The sequence below is a fragment of the Lynx canadensis genome, chromosome X (genome assembly GCF_007474595.2).
Source record: "Lynx canadensis isolate LIC74 chromosome X, mLynCan4.pri.v2, whole genome shotgun sequence".
Taxonomy (NCBI): domain Eukaryota; kingdom Metazoa; phylum Chordata; class Mammalia; order Carnivora; family Felidae; genus Lynx; species Lynx canadensis.
Genome location: NC_044321.2, coordinates 26,730,388 through 26,751,999, shown reverse-complemented (window position 1 = coordinate 26,751,999; position 21,612 = coordinate 26,730,388). Strand labels below are relative to the sequence as shown.

The 21,612-nt window shown below is 43.5% G+C and overlaps 1 protein-coding gene across 4 annotated transcripts in view; it reads left to right on the top strand.

Annotated features, from left to right (window-relative positions):
• Positions 1 to 21,612, top strand: part of DMD (dystrophin) — a 1,834,617-nt gene that overhangs the window by 1,449,338 nt on the left and 363,667 nt on the right. For all 4 annotated transcript variants that reach the window (XM_030304767.1, XM_030304766.1, XM_030304769.1 and 1 more), the window contains one exon: positions 16,243 to 16,415. In XM_030304767.1, coding sequence (XP_030160627.1) covers positions 16,243 to 16,415 — 173 coding nt within the window. The remainder of the gene's footprint in view (positions 1 to 16,242; positions 16,416 to 21,612) is intronic.

Here is a 21,612-nt window from a genome sequence, read left to right as displayed (position 1 = left end):
TCTTCTTTCATTTTTTCCTAATCAAGCCATTAGCATGAAACAAGGACGAGTCGTCTTACCAGAGCAAAATTGGGGTCATGCCGTAGGCTGGCTGAACGAGTGCACAACAATGCCTTTACCACATCAAATCTGCCCTTTAATTACATTCTAAATCTCATTTGAAGAGATTTTATCATTATGGAAATTGCTCTCTAAATGGACCCACGATGAAACCCAATAAAAGTTTGCTGAGAAGAAGACAGAGGAGATGAATCCGCAGCTAAAAACGTTATCATCAGACAGACTTTTCCTGGCTTTAGGCAAAACAGCCCATGCAATAACACAAAGTCACGGCCTCAGAGGTGTATTTTCCCGGTGATTGCAGGGCACTTTGGCCTATCGCACAATCTCCTCTGGAGGAAGAGTTCTGCTTTCCAGCTCGGCGAGGCTTTTTCTCCCCGGCCTCGGAGGCATCGCTTGCATTTAGAGTGGCCAAAATGAATAATACACTATTTGCCTCGGGTTCCGGACTCCGTGCGGACAGGCGGAGCAGGCCTAAGGTTCTTGAAATGAAAGATGGCTTTCTTTTCATGAAATAAAGAACACCTCTGCTTTCTTCTCAAGGTCATTTAAAAATACCCAGACCGTGGCGTTATGGAAAGCACATGAGGAGGATTCATAGGGAAGGAGTAAAGTCAGAATGTCCTTTTCTCCACGCTGGGGAGTGTCTCCTATCCGTGTAGCACAACTGATTCGAAGTTGCCTTTGAAGCACGTTCTTAATGATCTCTTTCTTCGATCTGGAACTTCTCCACTAGCTATCAGACAGGCATCCTAGGACCGCAGCTACACTTCACCCAGAGCTCCAGTTCCAATGTCTTTCCACAGGCCCCTGGCTAAATGCACCCTTTTCCTCCTTGTTACTCCCCTTACCCGTTTTTGTTGCCGTCGTTGCCGTCGTCGTCGTTGTTGTTGTTTGTTGTTGTTGTTGTTCTTACTGTTTCCCAAAAAGATGTCACGTCATAATGGGAAAGGGCGAGGTTACTTGAACGTGGCTAGAGTGGCGGGAACTTTTTTTTTTTTTTTTGTAGCCCTCAAGGATGTCCTATGATATGCGCCCTCCCCCAAATGTAATCATTTTGTGCCTAGGACCACTGTGACTAACTCCAGGATGCCTAGGTCAGCAAAATCATATCGTAGTAATAGTTTTCAACGTGTTCTTCTTCGGGGGAGTTTTCCATTAAAACGGCGCTTGAGGGGCACCTGGTTGGCTCAGCCGGTTAAGCGTCCCACTCTTGACGTCAGCCCAGGTCATGATCTCGCGATTCGTGAGTTTGAGCCCCACACCGGGCTCTGCGCTGGTGGTGCCGAGCCTGCTTGGGATTCTCTCTCTGCCCCTCCGCTGCTTGCGCTCTCTCGCTCTCAAAATAAGTCATTATTGTAAAAAATAGTACTTGAAAGGTATGTTGCCTTCATGAATTCATTGTATTTCTTGGAGGTGGAGGTCGCTGCCCGTAGGCCGCTGCTTTCTATTTCCTCTTAGTGGGTCCTGGAAGCCCATGAAATGAGTGGCCGTGTTTTGTGTTTATGAATTCTGTGCAGGTTTCTCAGGAGAGGATCCATCATTTTCACGAAGGCATTCGTGACTCGCAGGAGGTTAAGGACCATCAGGCTAGACCAGCGGATTCTCGATCTCTACACTGGAGCTACAGAATCGGGCACTCCGGGGTGGGGGCCCAGCAGCCTGTGTTTTAATAAGCCTTCTGGGTGATTCTCAAGCTCACTCAGGTGTGACGACCAGCGTGCTGGACACATTACGAATACACAATGCAAAAGTTCATGTTCACAGCTACGTGTGGGTGAGAAAACAAACCCCTCTCTCCCGCTTGGACCTTTCCCTCTGGCCGCATAGAGTCGCTCAGCTCTGACATACATTCTTGTCCCATCTCGTCTTGCCTTCAACTTGACTCTTGCTCTTCCCCGTGCTTCAAACTTCATTCTCTGTCTTCTCTCCTGGTTGTCTCCTATTCATCCCTCAAAACCCTGCTCAAATACCATCACTTGTGGGATGGCATCTGCACATCTTGGTGACGGGGCTAATTGCTCCGTTCCCATAGGGCTATGCCCACTTTCATGTTATCCGAGATCATTATCACTTGACTTTATCAAGAGACTGTCGGGTGCTTGAAATCAAGTTCTGTCTTGTGGTATTCTGATTGTTTTCAGACACGATTTGGGCAAGACCTCCATCTTGCTGTGAGCCCACAAAAGGGAAAGATCCGAAAGTCAGGCAGGAACAAAACTCTGACACCACCAGGCCGAAGGGTTTTCCAGCAAGTCCCTTTATTTTCAACTCAAGATAACATTAATAATTAGGTATTACCCACATTGGTTTCTCAGTCCCCCGCTGATGAGGTTTTTCTGTATTAAACTCTCAACTATGTCAGAAATTTCCGCAGAGATTCACGGCAACTTTACCGTCCCTCTGTCCCTATCTGAGAAGAGTAGACCAGAAACCTTGCCCGTGGTAAAGCGCTATGAACATAATCTGTTTCCTACTTCTATTTCTCTTTCCTGGAGTGACCTGACATCTTTATTTATAGTCAAGATTAGTGACAATGATGAAATCCGACTATAATCTTTTCTTTCTTACTCGGGGCACTGTGAAGCAAGTTTCCACTGTTCTGGAACATATTCCAGTGTAGCTCCCATATAAAAATGTTTATGATGTAAAATAATCTATAAAGGCCTCCTTTTCTCTGCCCTAGTCCTTTGTTAAAACTTACATAATTTATCTTATGGGCATGAATAAAACCTAGGCCTTCGCAAACCTTACTCTCCTGGAGATGGTTTTTCAAATGTATGTGTTCTCACATGAAAGGAGCATTATCACAGGACCAAAGGCCAAGAATGCCCTGGGTCTGTGTCAACAGTGTGGTCAAGGGTCTCTAGGATGTTCTGAACTGAACCTAATGCTTTGGGAAAGATTAGTGGCTATACGATGAAACACCCATGTTCTGACATCAGCGCAGTGGGTCCTAGGAAGGAAGAGATATCCTCGATCTTTTGTCAGTTTTCTCATTTGTGAGATTTTCTTTGGCAGATATGTCAGTGTTACCTATGTTTTTATTCATGTCCACACCTTCCTCTTCCTTTTCTTCATACGTTGAAAAAGAGAGTATATTTTCTCCCAATCACCATCCACCCTGTTCCATAAGAGAAGAGAAGCTAAATAGAGGGAAATAACTCCCAATGCGCAAAACAGGGGGAAAAATTACACTCTCCAGAAAAAGCAGTTTGCTCTACTTGGTCGTAGACAGAAATTAACTCCCCAAAGCACAACAGGGATTCAGACCCAATTATGTCAATAGGACTTCAGTTAACATCGTGATACGAGAACCCTCTTTAACATTCAAACTTTATGGGTACCTAGAATTCATGTTAAAAGCAATATCTCTGGGTGTTGTATGGAAACCAATTTGGCAATAAATTTCATATTAAGAGAAAGAAAGAAAGAAAGAAAGAAAGAAAGAAAGAAAGAAAGAGAGAAAGAAAGAAAAAGAAAAGAAATGTTACAGTGTTGAAATATAAAAAAAATAATAAAGGTAATATCTCTAAACTTTAGACTAATGAGCACACACAAATGAATACAGTTGTGTCCAATGTGTGTCTGTGAATTATTTAGAAATTGTCCTGCTATTCAGGGTGAAGAGACGTAAAAATCATCGTAGATTTATGACATCCTTAACCTACTCCAAACAGTTGCCTCCATGTAGTGTTGTTTGTGGTTGTGTTGGGAGGTTAAGAGGGGTTTCTTTCGAGGGGTGGGGGCCAGAATAAAGTTGTTCTGCAGTTACAACATTCATAATTAAAATGAGCCAGAGGAAATTAGCGACATGGCTGTTGTGATTTCTGGTGTTTTATGAAAAATAATTACGGCCCTTTGCCATATGTTCTTGCCTTCTTCTTACACATTGCTGTTGGGATAAGATGAGACTTGACATCAACTAATTGCTTATTTCTAATCCACAATCTTGAACTACACAGAATCTCGAGGGGGGGCGGGGAATAGCTCTGTGGCAAAGACGTTCAGGAAAACAAGAGCTCCTCTAACCTTTAGCTCTGCATATAACATAGACAAATTGTATAGCTAAATATAACCAGATGTGTATTGGTCCATGGGAAGATAGCTGCCTCTTTTTCAACGTTTATTTATTTTTGGGACAGAGAGAGACAGAGCATGAATGGGGGAGGGGCAGAGAGAGAGGGAGACACAGAATCGGAAACAGGCTCCAGGCTCCGAGCCATCAGCCCAGAGCCTGACGCGGGGCTCGAACTCACGGACCGCGAGATCGTGACCTGAGCTGAAGTCGGACGCTTAACCGACTGCGCCACCCAGGCGCCCCGATAGCTGCCTCTTTTAAGGATAAGAATGTGTTCTGTTCATTGCGAGGCACTCCACATCACGAAAGGTATTAGTTCTGAGTTGACCGAGGAGGAATAAATAAGGACATACCTAACTGGAGTATAATTCAGTTGCCTGGGCATTCCTCTCAGAGCATCGCAGAAACCTGCACCAACTGAGTATCTCCCAGATACTTGAATGAAGTAATGATTGCGTGGTATTGCATGTGGCCCAACTCAGAAGTTACTTGCTCTGTACTTGAAGACTGGGGAAGAACGAGGGTTAGAACACAGATCTGTCGGAATTTATACATTTTACTCCCCCTCGTTCTTAGCCCCCAGTTGAGGAAGCTACAGTTTGGAGATGAAGCAACCTGTCCAAGCCCACTTCACAGACGTGATGGAGGGGATTTATAAGGAGTCTGAGCGTTAGTTTCCTGCCCCATTTTTCTCCCTCTACTACATCCCCACCCCTCCTCGTGGCTGTGCAATAATAAATATGTCTCGGTGTCGGAAAGGCCCATCTGGTCTTTCTCAGATAAGGACAGTTATCTTCCAACAGGCTGATTCGCGCACATAAAACATAACACAAAACCCAAAGTACCTTCCGCGTTGTAGACTTTTCATACGTGGCCGTCTCTACAATTTACATGGGCAATCTCGAGTTTAAGTATGAAGGCCTTTCGAGATTACCGTCGGCAAGGATCCTCTGAGAGATGTCGCACGCAGGCAATACCCACTTACGAGCAATGAAGCCATATAGCAATATCTGAAAAAATATTGCAAGACAGTATAGGTTTTGATAGGAATTTTAGATGTATTTGTAAAAAAGAAAACAGCCTCAGGACTTGTTTCATCTTCCAACACCAGCATCATGACATTAGTTTCCTCCACTGTGTCCACGGCACCTTAACTGTTTTTGACCCATCCCATGCAGTGTTTACTCTACCTGCCCTTTTTCAGGAGCGCGTGTCCTTTAAAACCCACTCCCACATGCTTTAGGAACGCCTAACAGAATGTCTTTTCGTTGGGAGTCTCCCATGCCTACCTGCGGCTCTCGTGTCAGTGCCCTTGCCTCGTCATTGTAATTTACTTGGTTCCAAGGGGCGAGTGTATGTATGTATATGTTTAAAACACAGCATATATGATGTTTGTCTGACTCCTGGGGGAAATGCAGCTTAAAATAGCATTTCTATCTTTAAAATGCTTTTGTGAACAGTTCTCACTTTGCCGGTGTCTACCTTCCAAAGGTAGAGAAAGGAAAGGATGAAATTGAGTCACACATGCGACTATTTCTGTAATTTATGCACACTCAATGATGGTAGCGTCCCTCCTCCTTCTTTCCTGGTTTTGGAACAACCTTGTCACTGGTTCAAGAATGGCTGAGGCTGCCTGTCAGCTAAATTCCTGCCTCCGTTGTCTCCGTGATGCCACATACGCTGACAGCTGCCCCTTAAATAATTATTCTCAAACACTGTTAAAGTATTTTTGGTATTTAAACGTTTAAATTTTAAATATTTATTCTCTCTCTCAAAATAAACTTTAAAAAAAAGAGACATGTCTGTGTGAGAAAGTTCAATGTCAGCTGAGACGTGAAGAATGAGAAGATACCAGTTATAGGAAAAAAGGAGGACACAGATTGCCTCCCAAGTAAAAAGTGGGGCTTTTACCACCAGCTTTGTGATAGGGAAGATCTTGGCTAGAACTTACTAGGAAACGTAGGGGTTATCTGGGTGGCTCAGGCTGTTGAGCAACTGACTTTTGATTTCAGCTCAGGTCATGATCCCAGGGTTATGGGATCAAGCTCCGTGTTGGGCTCCATACTGACCATGGAACCTGCTTGAGATTCTCTCTCTCTCTCTCTCTCTCTCTCTCTCTCTCTCTCTCTCTCTCCCCCCTACCTCCCTCCCTCCCTCCCTCTGCCCTCCCACATTCTCTGTCTCTCTAAAGTAAAAAAAAAATGTGGCTAGAGACGAGGTCAGAGATCCTTCAGATAATGTGGGGCCTTGAAGTCCCATTGTAAGGAGTTTGAAATTTATTTCAAATGTAGCAGGAAGCAATAGAAGCTTCTAGAGCAAGATAGTGACATAGTCTGATGTAGGCTTCAAATAAATCACTGTATTGCTATGTGGAGATTAAAGAAGGCAGGAGAAGAAACTAGAAGACCAGTTAGAGGCAGGGCCTCGAATCCAGGCAAAAGATAACGGTGGCCTGGACTAGGGTGGCTGATGTGAGATATAATTTGGATGTTGGAATCCTCACACACACTAATGGGTTGGATGATGAGAGTAAAGGAGAAGGATGTCTCAAAGAAAACTCCACATTTTTAACTGGAACAGATGGATGGTAGCATCATTTATTGAGATGGTAAAAACTGGGGGAGAAGTCAGTTTTGTGTTCCCTTTTCAACATGTTATGCTTTCAACTGTGACACATTCAAGTGGAGATTTCGAATACAGTGGTGAACCTCAGAGAGGAGTTTGGGGCTGGCTCTTTGAATTGGGGATTATTCAGGTTATCCGTTCTATCTAAGACCATGGGACTGGGTAAGCATACTTAGGGATAGGGAGAAAGAGGAGAAGGAGAAGAAAAAGGGTCCTAGGACCAAGTCCTGGAGACCACCAACATTCAAATATTAGGTAGGAGTGGACAACCTGTCAAAGGAAACAAAAAAGGAAGGGCCAAAGACGGAGGGGGAACACTAAGAAATTATGGTGTCATGGTCGCCAAGAGAAGAGAGAGGGTTTCAAAGAGGAGGGAGAGAGAGGGTTTCCAAAAGGAGGGCGTGGTCAACTGTGTCAAACACTGCTGAGAGGTGAGTTGCATTAGAATAGAACATTGCCAGCGTGCCTGGGTGGCTCGGTTGGTTAAGCATCTGTCTCTTGATTTTGGCTCGGGTCACGATCCTATGGTTGTGAGATAGAGCCCTGTGTCGGGCTCTGCAGTGATAGCGTGGAGCCTGCTTGGGATTCTCTCTATCCCTTTCTCTCTCTGCCCCTCCCCTGCTGGTTCTCTGTCTCTCTATCTCTCTGTCTCTCTGTCTCGCTTTCTGCAAAATACATAAAGCCTTAAACAAAGAACAGAGCCGTGTCTTTTGGGTTTGGCCGCAAGGAATGTCATTGGTCACCTTCATGAGAACAGTTTAAGAGGAGAGGCGGAAGTAGTTGTAAGAGTGAGCAGACTGAAGGAGGTTGACTGCGCACAGCACCCTTCAAAAGTTAGGCTATGAAGTTTAGGAGAGAAATAGGGCAGCCCCTTAAGGGGAATGAGGGATCAAAGGAAGGTTTGGGGAATGATTTTCTAATGTTTGTTTTATGTTTAGAACTTATACTCCAGGTAGGGAACTGGATGTGAAACCTTTGAGGAAGAGTGACACAAGTCCACATAACAAGAGAATACGTGAAGGCACGTGTATGTCGCAACGCCTGGAGAGGGTGGAGGTAATTAACAGACTGGGATGAGGCCTGGCGCAGTGGAAAGAGCCTTGTCCGAGGCCCTGTAAGATCTGTTTAGAGTCTAACTTCCCCCCACTTACTAACTTTGTGATCTTGAGCAAATTACAAAATGTTTCAAAGCCCGTTATTTTTTGACATCCATAAATAGGGCAAACGATACCTACTTTATAAGGTTTGGACGAAGATTAGATGAGGTGACGTAGGCAGAGCATTTAGTACCTAACCCAATGCCTGGTCCCTTGAGGGCCTTCATTAACACTGTGTCCCTCTGGTTCTCCTCTCACCTTCCTTCATGACTCCAAGCTCGCTAGCAGAGAAGACACGAGGCTGTTCCGAGGAAAATGAGTTCCAAGTGCATGGCAATGGGAGCCAGAGCTGTAGGCAGGAGCTAAGAGATAATGCTGAGAAAGATCAACATCGAGATTCAAAGGGTACGGAGTATGGCCAAGTCCCCCTTTTACTCAGAAAGAATTCTGTGTCCTTGGGTTTTCTTATAACTGGTGTCTTTCCATCCTTCAAGTCTCAGGTGACATTGAACCTTCTTACATAGGTATTTCATGACCACCGTGACCAAAGAACACTCCATCACCACCACATGGAGACCGTTATTCTCACCATAACCCTCCACTTGCTATCTTCAGAGAACCTTCTTATTTTATTGAATATTTGTTTATCTGTTTGCCCTATTTCTTTCCTGTTTATCCTATTTCTCTCTGTGTTCACCTTATTAGGCTGTGTACATCAAGAAAGTAGAAGTTTGTCTTTCACCACTGGAGGCCTAGATGCTGATATATTAAATATTAGTGGGAGGGAGATAAAGTTGGGAAGGAGGGAAGAGAGAAGGAAAGAAGGAAGAAAGGAAGGAAAGAAGGAAGGAAGGAAGGAAGGAAGGAAGGAAGGAAGGAAGGAAGGAAGGAAGGAAGGAAATTTAAGGGCTGGGACTACATCTGTCTTACATTAGATGTGGTCCCATAGCTCCTAGTGAAATCTTGGAAATACCATAGGCACTTACATGTATGTTTGTGTGATGAATAAATATGCAGAGAATTTTCACACTGTGACAGAATAAAAAGAAACAAGTAAAAACGCGATGCAGAAGAGAAAAGATGATTCCCATGTTACTTCCAACCTGGTATATCTGAAGTGAACTCTTTGATTTTAAAAAGTAATTTTAAGACTAGAGTAAACCAGAGGGGCAGACAAGGAGAGAAAGCATCACGTGTTACCAGAGTTTGCAATTGCTTAAGGCGGTCTGACAAATAGGATTTTGCTCAGTTTCCTCCGGGGGAATCCACCCTAGGCCAGGCATTTTTAAAGATTAGACTTTGAAATAAAGGTTTGCACCTGGCAATGTACCGAGGCAGGAGACCATATCCCTTCTCTCCACTGTTCTCGGGCACAAGTGTGAGAATTTTTGAATGAGATATGAAAGCAAAGACAACGAACCCTGCAGGACAATAGTCTCTGAGGACCTTAATAACAGCCATTTTTAAAGCACAGCCTGTGGACTCCTAAATCCATAGCTGCTCGTTTAAGATGCATTGCGATGCAGTGGACCTGCAAACACACTCCTTATCTACCTAGAGCAACAAGGCTCCAAGCCAAAAAAGAGTCCCCAAATTAACTCTTGTTTCTCTTGGGCTGATGACTCTGCTGCTTTCCCAAGGACTGCAATGGCCAGAGATAGAATAACAGAAAACAGTCACACCTTCTGTGAGTCTGTACGCAACTGCATTTCCTGAGTGAGTGAAGGACGTCTGGTGGTTAGATTAGAGTCCTTATAAGGCCAAGTTTGTAGGTCCAGTTCCTTTATACGGGTGCTTCTCAAAAAAAACAAAAAAATCCATTAGGAAGGGTAATTCTGTTTTGTTTTGCTAGTTTTAATGTTCAATCCATACCAGACTGATACTTTTGTAACATGCAATAAAAATGAATTACTTTTCAAACTTACAAAAACCAGACACAAAATGCAACCCCGCGCTTTTTATTTTTAGGTTGCTATAAACGTTTTGAAAGATTTACTCTCGATTTCTGTTCTCATAATGGAATGTGTGTGTGTGTGTGTGTGTGTGTGTACTCCAAAACCTCGAGTATTGAGAGCCTGTGTCTCACAAGTCATTTTGGATAACCAAACGAAGGGAGTTTGACTTTTGTGCATGGGTTTTTGTTTTGTTTAATGTCTTTAAAGCATCAACACCTTTCTGGGATAACTATGTTGGACAAATTCAGTTAAAGAGTTTTAGATAGGGGCGCCTGGGTGACTCGGTTGGTTACACGTCCGACTTTGGCTTAGGTCATGATCTCACAGTTCGTGAGTCCGAGCCCCCAATCAAGTATCAGTGTGGAGCCCTCTTCGGATCCTGTCCCCTTCTCTCTCCGCCCCTCCCCTGCTGACGCGTGCACGTTCTCATTCTCTCTCTCTCTCTCTCTCTCTCTCTCTCTCTCAAAAATAGAATAAACATTAAAAGAAATTTTAAAAGTTTTAGATATACTGCTTCTTAAATAGAGTTTACTGAACATACTTCTGCTTTTCCTGGTGAATTTCAGATCTTCATTATCAACATTAATTATTTGGCTTCACATTAAAGCAAGGTGATGCCTTCAAGGGCTAATAATATATGTAGGGCTGTTAGTCGCCACGCTGCGTAACCCTGGTCACCTATGTGTGCCCGTGGCTCCTTCTACAGCTTTCTGGTTCTCTGTCAGGTGTCGCTCCTTGCCACTTTCCGTGTAGCCCTCAAGGATAACTTCTCTCCTGTTTTGGATCTTTGTTCCTGACCTTTTAAGTTCTTGGAAATCAGATCACCATACCTTCTTTTTCTTTTTTCTTTTTTTTTTTTTTTCCTATCAAGCGAATTTGAATTAGGTGAAAATTATCAGTGAAGAGGAACTAATGGCCTTATCATTATTCACATACTAATTGCTTTCAGAAAAGATTAGAGATTGTGCGTCTTTCGTGAATTTTGTACGGAGATGCGGTCACTTATTTTTATTCTTCCCACATCTTTTTGTCTGTTTTGTTTTGTTGCTGACTTCTCGGTTACATTCAAGATAGGGAGGCTGTCCTTTGCTGAGCTCTTTTTTAGGGACAAATAGCTCCATTTACATAGGAAAGAAAATATTTGGATACTATTATCAATGATGTTTTAGAATAGTATCATAATCACTTGTTTGGATATAATAAGAAGAAGGGTGTAGCCCTAACTCATTCTTGACATCTCTCTTCTTTATTTTTCTTCTAGTAAAACTTTTATAACTTTTCCTCTTCTTCTCCGATTATCTCATTACTTAGGGACACTGTGGGTCATTCTACTTGTTGAATGAGACAGTACAAATTTAATATTCCATAATCTTGTGCTTGTCCTACTTTCCTTTAGAAACTTTTATTCTCAGTGACTTCCTGAAAGAAGGCCTCCACCCTACTTAGTGTAAGGACCTCAACTGCATTCTTTTTTTTTATTGTTTTTTGTGGTTTATTTTATTTTTGAGAGAGAGACAGAGTGTGAGCGGGGGAGGAGCAGAGAGAGAGGGAGACACAGAACCCGAAGCAGGCTCCAGGCTCCGAGCTGTCAGCACAGAGCCCGAAGGGGGTTCAGACTGGCAAACTGTGAGATTATGACTTGAGCCGAAGTCGACGCTTAACCAACTGAGCCACCCAGGAGCCCCGGACCTCAACTACAGTCTCTCTCTTCCGAACACACATCGTGGCTTCCCATCGGGCTGTGCAATTCATTGTCCCTGCTCATAAATCAAACTCACTCCCCCCTTCTGCCATTCTTACAGTCTTCTGCCCAGTGGGAATACCTCCTTCCCTCTACCTCTCTCAGTCTTACCCGTCCTTCAAGGCTCAGACCAAGTCCCATGAGTTCATGAAGTCTATTTCTAGCACTTGGCCTCCACACTGATTGTCTTCCAAGAGAAACCCTTATATTAGCTATTACTTATTAAAGGCTTTTTGTGTTCTGGACACTGTTAAAAGTATTTTACAAAAATTATTCCATGTAAGATTCAAAACAACCCAGCAGGTAGGTATTATTATTTAATATTTAGCAAAGCCAAAGAGATTGAAGAGTTTTTCAACTTAGGCAGCTAATAAGGGAAAGAGAAGGGGGAGACTCAAACTAGGTCTACTTAACTGCATTCTGCCATGAATTTTCCCCGGAGGCTGAGAAAGGGGACTTAGGAAAGAAGGAGGCCAGACTCTCAGAAAAAAGAAGGGAGTGCGAGATTTGAAACAGCTCTCCGGGAAACAAGATTCTCTCCACTCCTAAAACCTCTGCGCTGTGAATGTACTGCTTGCCTTACAGCTGGCCTTCTTGACGGTCACAGTGGAGTTTTCCTCTGCGATCACACAGAATTTTAGGCTCTGTGGTCCTTTGGTGGGGGAGGCAACAAATTATTATTTTATTGGCACCCGGTTTCTCAATGATTGGATGTTCTCTCTTATTGTATTGGAGATATCTCTGTCCACTGCTTCAGTTCTGTTTAATAGTCTCCATATTATTAAGACCATAAAATGAACGCTTGGGGTACCGAAAGCATTTTTCTGCCTTGTCTGATGGCAGGGCGAGGTTTGTTGAAACTTAAGCAACACTCCTAACACTCCTAACACTTCGTCGGGTTATTAGCAGGAGAAAATAATTGGGAAAAATTTTTAGTTAATAGGAAAAACCTCAGAGGTAACATCGCCTCGTGGTTAAGAGCACAGTCCCTGGGGTCCAATAGCCTGGGTTTGAAATCTGGCCCCGTGGTTGATCAGCTGTGTGACCTTGGGCATTTTTCCCTCTTCTTTAGTTATTGGTCTTTTTAAAGAATACCGTCAAAAAAAGAAGAGAGCCTTCGTTGAATGTAGTGAGGAAGGCATTAAGTGCTCTTTTTTAGTTACATCAGAAGTGAAATACAACTACTTCCAAATGCCTGTGAAAATTCCTTTTGGTCCAGATTGGCTCTCTGCTGAGACCTCCACTTGATTCTCTATGCCCGCCGCCTGCTTTTCTGTGGCCCCCGAGTCTAAGGTCCCTCTTAAGAAAAACGCCATTGTGGGTGTTTTAGGCAAGTGTGGGTGTCCTCCTTCCTACCTGTCCTGTCAATGTCTCCTCCCCCCTAGGAGTCATGCTGCCCACTCGTATTCAAAAAAATCTCCATTACAGCATGCCACCCTCCTTTCAAAAAAGCCTTGTGTTCCTCACCAACGCTCACCTCCGTTTTCCAGCAGCCTACCCGCGTCCTGTGGCTTGACAAATTCCCCACCAGCCTGCCGTCCCAAGAGAACACGGACCGGCGGCATCGATACCGACGTGTCAGGCCATTGCTTAGTGTGATGTTACTGAAGGGAGAATTTCTGTTCCGGCGGCAAGGAGAGTTTGCAGCAGGAGCCCTTTGTGGCCCAAACGGTTTTTGCTCACAGGGGGTCCCAGCTGCCCAGCTGCCAAATAAGAAGTGAAAACGGTGGTCAGGATTCCATCTTCCGTTCGGAACAAATCAATCCATGCGGGTACATTTCTGATCAAAGTCAGTAATGTCCACTTTCCAAGTGCTTTTCCCTCAACAGTTGCTTTTCCCCACCTTGTTAGGAATAGCCTCGTTCAGCTTCAATAACTCCTGTCTATTACAAGCGCTGCTCGTAGCAAATGGGGCGGGGAGGGGCAGCCCAAGAGCTTGCAGAGTCGAAAGAACTCTAATTCTAATACTGAAAAGATACATGACTGTAGGCAAGTCAGTTACATTTCTCTCCACCTCGGTGCTCTCATAGGAAAAACAGAGAAAACACCTACTCCACAGGGCCAGGAGGAAGAGCAAAGCGGTACCTTTGTAAGTGTTTTGTACACCGTAAAGCCCATTACTGTTCTTGTGTCATTTGTCACTCTCAACCAGCACGGTGACCCAGAGAAGAGGTGCAAGCTAGGAGCTCCCTCGTGCCCGTGCCAAGACTTTTATAGTTCAGCCACTTCCGAACTTCCAAGGGGAGCAGTTTTTATCCCAACACCTCTGAGATTTGGTCGGAAATTCCCATCAATATTTAGTTGGTAATATGAAGGAGTTCATTCGAAAGCACACGCCAGATTTCCGGAGACGTACAGGCAGAGCTCTCTCTTGCGTTCCTCTTATTTTCCCACCGTGCTAAGACTAGACAAATAACCAGTCCTCAATAAATACAGGTGCATCGGTTTTACATGTGTTTATCTTTTTGATGATACAACAAAGATGTTTATAGGTGGCATAACGGAAATAGCAAAGATGAAAATTAGCAGACTTACGAATCACCTTCCTCTTTATGCTTGGGAAGATCGCTCATTTATTCAAGAAGGTGTTGATGACTTCACGATCTACATGATCTTAAGGAACTATCGATTGAGCTTCGGTGTCTGCTCTAAGCGCGGGATCTAAAAATTCAGATGAACTATCATTTATATGCATGTTGATGCACAAAGCTGATTGTATTGGTCAGACCTCATTTTCTTGAACAGCTAAAGGTTTGGTGTCCGTCCCCTAGGTGGGTACTCCGAGGCAAAGTTCTGAATCAAATACAGCAAGAGGAAAAGTGAAGCAAAAGAGAGAAGTGGGGAGAGTTCTGTGGATGACTTGGGTCTGTTTGGTTTTGAGCCCTGATTTCTTTAGATACATTAACATCACTTTTCTCTTTTCCTGAAGAAGTGGCGAATTCAGCAGGGGCATGTTCTGCCCCGTTCTGTGACCTAAACAAAGAACAGAGATGCGTGTTTCATCAAACCCCATCCTGCAGGAAGCCCAGTACCAGCTTTCCACCACGTAAGCTGGTCTCGAAATCAGGCAATTTCCTTGCAGCACAAGCCTGTTCTTTGATGGGATAGAGATAGATGCTGCTCGATCTGTTGGACTCTTTCCCTTCTTTCAACTTTGGATGTGCTTCTATCCATACCCCCACCCCCCCACCGCCACCTCGTGACTTCCAGAAATAGTGACAGGGACATTCGTTGTCCATCCACCTTACTTCTCAACATTCCGAAGTCGGCATCTAAGAGTCCGTGACTTGCTCTCACATCCCCCCTCACTTCAGAAGAGCCATTTCATTCCATTTTAGAAAGAGAGAGCAGAAAAAAAAAAAAAAAGTTTCTAGTTACACAGATCAATCCAATTGTTCGGAGCTTCAGAATGAATTTTTAAACTTGTTGAACAGAAGCATACAAATCTCTCAAAGCAAGTCAGATAATGGACAAAGGCTCCATTCATTGTGTGGGCAGAAAGGAATGCTGGTACCCGGCAGCTCTCTAAGGAATGTTCCTTTGGCTTTGACCGTCCTGTTGGGAACAAGGAGGGAAACACATATAGAAAATGAATTTCTAATGTCTCTGGCTTATAATGGCAAAATGATAAGAAAAGTTGGCTGTTTCATATAAACTGTCAGTTGCATATTCCAGGCCTCCTCTCCGAGGTCCCTCCCACACCCGCAGGCCTGGCCACCGTTTAGTGAGGAGTACAAAGTGGCTGTTTATTATTATTGACTGGTGAGGCCTGTGCTCTGAAATTCATTCTGTCAACAGAATGTAAGCAAAGTTGGCATTTTAAAGCAGGGCTCTTTCAGTCGCTGGGTTTTCTCAGGATTGCTATGCAACACGATCAGTGCTGTAGTCCCCGGTTCAAGCTGAAAATGTTACACAGGAAGACATACCATGTAAAGGTCAGATTCTTCTACTATGATAATTTTCTTGATCTGTGTATATACAAATGAGGTTGAATGTGTAATCTCTTATCATAACGCTTCTCAAGGTCCTGTGGGCTTTCTACCTGTCAAGCCTAAAAATACGACGGTGGTTTAAGTGGGAAATCTTACTAATAAATGTATGACGCTATAATAAATGTGTGATGCTGTAATGCCAAGGTGAACTTAATGTGCATTGTCAAGAAGATGCTCTCCTATGATAGAATCCCATTAACGTGCTGGTGCTGCGGACCGAGTACAACCTTGTTTATTAGTCTCTCCGTGCTTTTATGGTCAGAATCAACTCTACAGATTACTTATGTGCACGGAAAATATGACTTAACCCATAGTGTACTGAAATGATCGGCCCTGGGGTGCACTTTGTCATGGAATTTTATTTCTTATCACTTCCAGAAAACACTCTCTTTTGTCTGCGGACTAGTGGATGTAACTTAGGAAACGTGTAAAGTTGCAGATATATAATGTTCCAATTTATAACGTCAAGGAATAAATTGATTATACCTAATAAGATGCCCACTTCCGATCCCATAATCACACGAAGAGATAATACAGCAAGAAGAGGAAGTCGGGGGCGCATCGTCTTGTTAGTTGACCCAGTTCAAGTGTCTTGTGAACGAATCATTTTTTACACTCCTCCCAAATCACATTTAGCCGATCTCTTTCGCTTGGTAACTCTGTGCATGTTCTTCTTCCTGCCGTCTCGTAGGACCTCCAAGGAGAAATCGAAGCTCACACAGATATCTATCACAACCTGGATGAAAATGGCCAGAAAGTCCTGAGATCCCTGGAAGGTTCTGATGACGCAGCCCTGTTGCAAAGACGTTTGGATACCATGAACTTCAAGTGGAGTGAGCTTCGGAAGAAGTCTCTCAACATTAGGTAGGAGCACATCAGGGGTAAAAAAAAAAAAAAGCCAGAAATGAATTGAAATGGGGAGACTGGCCTCATTTTCCTAACTCAAGTAGCTAATATCTCATATGTTTATGTAAATCACCCATTTTCGGAATGATTCATTTTATTTTGAATAAATGAATCATTCATTTGCTTGGTACGGAGCCGGGTGATACTTGAGGGTTCAGATCAGATTAGAATGGTGAGGTTTTATAACCATGGGAGAGATGCATATTAAGACATTAGAGTGAATTTAAATGAGGAACACAGCTATCCTAATTTGATAGAGTTCTCTCTTGGCTTACTACAGGATTATACAAAAAGTGAGAAAATTAACGTGTGTTTATCGTGTAATTCTTGGGCTTTACTCTAAATGCATAACAGAGGACATCCCTTAAATACCAGAATGCCTTGTAATTAACGCTTTAGAGGAGACCTCTCCGTAGCTCCTGCCGTTACAGAGGAATTGTAGACACTTCTGGTCTTCCGCTCCCTCTCACATTTTCTCGCCACATCCTCCGTAGCCTAAGCCTTTAGTTGTTCTGCACTCTCCCCTTTTGCACAGTTGCCCATTCTCCTGAGAAGCTGGTGGAGGCATCTCAGCGTTGTTGTGAAGAGCACAGAGGGGAGCTCTTGCTACACCCATTGTGAGACAGTTCAGTGGCAGCGCAAAAAGAGGGGACGGTTAAGTGCGACGCCCCGTGTCGCATAAATGACACGGGAAATGCAAGGAGCGCTAGTCAGGTTTCCTGCTTTCTGATCACTTGTGTGTCCCAATTTCACATGTCTTTATACAAATATTTTGTGCTTTCTTCTGTGTCTGGAAGAGGGGTGGTAGCAGAGGGTGGCAGAGGGAGACGGACGGACTTGACTGGTAGATGGAAGGGAATGTGCTAAACCCTGGCAGGAGGTGCTACCCCTAGGTTGTGAGATGACAGAGTGGAGGTTTCTTTTTCTCCTTTATAGTTCTTCTCAATCGGCCAAAGTTTGGACAGACAGCCTATTTGCTTCTCTAAAGAGGGGAAATTTCCCCGAAGTTTAGTAATTCAAAAGCACTCTCGTAAAATCCTGTACTTATAATGCGAAACGCTACTAATGACAGCAGCCAACACCCAGTGCGTCACATATCACGCGGTGTCCTGGGCACTTTATATTTCTTGACCCGTTGAATGCTCTCAGCAGCGCTAAGTGATGGACTTTGTTATTATTCTGTCTTTGTATCTGAAGAAAGTGCGGTCGGTCCAGAGGGGCTAAATAATTTTCCTAAGGTCATTTAGTTAGTAAGTGACAGATCCAAGATCGAAGACAGGACATCCGGCTCCAGAGTCTGAGCTTTTTACCATCAGTGTAGTAATACCGTGAGGTATAAAGCAGAAAGGAAAAGGTAAGCCTCACCTAACTTTTGCACACAGATACATAATAAATTAAAGGATGGAATAGGGCAACAGATATTTCTATGAGTAGGAAAGGATTTATTTTCAAGTTTATTTATTTATGTTCAGAGGGAGAGAGAGAGAAAGCGAGAATGGGGTAGGGGCAGAGAGAGAGAGGGAGAGAGAGAGAATCCCAAGCAGGCTCCGGACTTTCAGTGCAGAGCCCGATGCAGGGCTCAAACTCACAAACGGAGATCATGGCCTGAACTGAAATCACGAGTCAGACGCTTAACCTGAGCCACCCAGGCGCCCCAGGATTTATTTGTATTCATAAGGTTTCCCCCCCAAGATTGTGCCCCAGCCTCTAAGACACTCATTTTGATCTCCCGCTTCAGTCCATGAAGTTTGTATCGATGTATTGAGGCAGAGTTGGGAACAACAGTGGGCAGTGGCATTTTCAAAGACAGCGAGACTCCATTCTCCGTCTGTCCCTTAGACTCGAGGAGAGTTCAGTGTGTGTAATGACAAAGGCCACTTTCATAACATCTATCATTAAAAGGGAATGAAATACGTGAAATGGGGAAGATATTGGTAGATGAAGTAAAAGGAAAGAAAGTTACTCTTTTTCACAGGAAGGAAAAAGAAAGGTGCTCTAATTGTTCTGAACATCACTCAGTGCCTTTTCTCTCCTTCGTGTGAACTTGATGAAATAAAAGGAGAATCGAAAGCGGCAAAGAGCGTGTCGGCCAAAATATGGGCTCTTCATTCTCAGCAATTTCCCATATGCCAGGCACTGCAGTTTAATTCTTGCTGTCATTAATCAAGGAGGAAACAGTTACCTTGGCTTAGCGAAGGTGCCGCGAGTTCTAGAATTTACATATTCACATCAATGGTTTTGTGTTATGAACACTCACTTACAAAAAACGAAGAAACAATTGATCACGTCAAAGTGATTCGGTCTCTTTCCTGACCCTTGGTCGAAATAAGGGTATCAGTCCGTCCATCCTGAATGGCAGGGTTCAGTGAAAGCAACCCAGCAGAGGCAATAATTGGGGATGGTTATGAAATCGGATAGATGAATGCTAGAAGAGTTAGACACAGAACCATTCATGACACTTATAAGCCGGCTTTGTGAATCTAGTCGGTTCCTCCATCAGCATTATTTTAGAGTGAAAAGTCGCCACAACTCAAAAATAGTTCCAAAGATACCCTGGAAAAACAGCCCCTGTATTTGCCCAAGCGGTAACACAGCCTCCTACCAAAAACATTACAGTTGGTTCGTTGTTTTATGAGGGATTCTGAGAGCCATGTTTCCATTTCCGAAGAGAGAAACGTTAGTATCTAACTACACAGGTGCGCGTTTTTTTAGGTTTTTATTTAAATTCCAGTTAGCATAGCGGGTGGTGTTAGTTTCAGGTGTGCACCACAGTGACTCGACACTTCCATGCATCACCCGGCGCTCATCCCAACAAGGGCGTTCCCGAATCCCCATCGCCAGTTTGGAATCCAAATGAGTTTGCAGCGTCCGTTTGCATTCCCTTGGCTCATAAGAGGTACCCTTGTGCTTCCAGATCCCAGTCCTTATCATGTCCCTTTCCCTCCCTGTATCTTCCTTCTGCCCTGTGTCTTTTCTCTTCCTGTGATCGCGATTCTTACGTAAGTCTCCATCATGACACTCTATTGATCGATTTGTCTGTGTGCCTTTACACACTGATAACCATCCGTCACGCATTGACAAAAATATTCTTCCTCGGACATTTCTATCACGTTATTCCCGTGCTCAAGAACTTCAGTCTTGCAGGTGCCCATATTTTACTCATTCATTCGTTTTTTTTTTTTTTTTCATTCAACAAATATTTCCCGAGTCTTTTCCGTGTACTTGGCACTCTTCTAGGCACTGAAGGTACGACTGATCGAAACAGGCCAGAGAAAAGTCATTGCTCTCGTGACATTTATGTCTCGTCGCCAGAATCTGGTAGACCCTCCACTCTACCAACGATGCCCGATAAGGCCCTGACAGTCCCTTCCTTTCCTCTTCTTCCCCTGCCTCCCAGTTCCTTCCTCCCCAAGCAGCAATGTAGTTATTCCCCAGCGTGGAGAATGGCTCCTCTCAGCCAAGAAGATTCTGCTGTTTAACCCCGTTCCTGCTCTCCACCAATTTTTTCCCTCGCTCATATGCCCAGGGACATTTGCCGGTCCTCACACTTAGAACAGACCCCCTCCTCTCAGCCTCCACATTTTCATCCAGACCTCATAAGGAATATTTCCCTCTCTGACCGTTCCTTTACGACCAGGTCGTCCCTGCGCTGTTCTCCTTTGTGCTAAATGGCACATTCCTTTAAGTATTCTTGAGTTGTTTGATAGGGCTCTGCTTGCTGCTTCCAGCTAAATTAGATAAATAGGAAAACTCCAAGCTCTACTATTTGGCAGGGGGTTGGGGGGGGATACTTTGAGAAGGATAAGTATTAACCCTCCTTTCCATATTTGGTAGAATTCACCTGTGACCAGAATTCACTTAGTCCTGGACTTTGTTGGGAGTTTTTTGATTACTGATTCCACTTCGTTACTAGGAATTGGTCTGTTCACATTTTCTATTTCTTCTCAATTCAGTCTTGGAAGATTGTATGCTTCTAGGACTTTGTCCATTTCTTCTCGATTGTCCAGTTCATTGGCATATAATTTCTGTAGTCATCTTTTGTAACCAATCCTTTATATTTCTGTGATGTCCGTTGCAACTTCTCTTTCATTTCTGATTTTGTCTGAGTCCTCCTTTTTTTTGTGATCGTGGTAAGTCTCCTGCCAGGTAAATATTGAGTCCTCCTTCTTTTTTGTGTGTGGAGTCTGACTAAAGGTTGATCAATTTTGTTTGTCCTTTGACAAAAGCAGCTCTTAGGCTCGTCGGGATTTTCTCTTGTTTTCAAGTGTCTATTTCATTCACCCCTGCCCTGATCGTTAGTATTTCCTACCTTCTAGTAACTTTGAGCTTCGTTTGTTCTTTTACTACTTCCTTTCAGTGTCCGATCAAGTTGTTGATTTGAGAGTCTTCTTGCTTCTTGAGGTAGGCCTGGATCCCTATAAACATCCCTCTTAGAACCGCTTTTGCTGCGTTCCAAAGCTTTTGAACCAATGTGTTTTCATTTTCATTTGTCCTCATTTTCATTTGGCTTCCTCTGTGATTTTTTTCATTGACCTATTGGTTGTTTAATATGTTGTGTAGCCTCCACGTGTTTGTGTTTCTTGCAACTGTTTCCTTGGGACTGATGGCTAGTTTCATCCTGTTGTGGTCAGAAAAGATGTTTGATATGATTTTGGTCTTCTTAAATTTATTAAAACTTGTTTTGTGGGTTATCACGTGATCTATCCTGGAGACTTTTCATGTACACTTGAAAAAGAATGTGTATTCTGCTGTTTGGGGGTAGAATGTTCTGTATGTATCTGTTAAATCCATCTGGTCTAATGTGTCGTTCAAAGCCACTGTTTCCTTATTGACTTTCTGTCTAGATAATCTATCCAAGCTCTAAATGAGTTGGTGAGGTAGAGTAAAAGGAGTCCCGGACCGGCATTTGGGCCACCTACCTTCTCTTCCAGCTCTGTTACTAACTTCCTAGCATATAATCTCGAACATGTCACTTAACTGCTTCCGACTTCAATATTCTGCCTCACTGAAATGAGAAAATTTGATCAGAGGCATGGATAGACTCTTCAATTTCCCTAGCAATTCTACAAATCTATTATTTTTATTTCTGCAGTTACTTTTGATGAACCTAGGCAAATTATTGACATTTTCTACATTGGTTTTCTTATATTTTAAA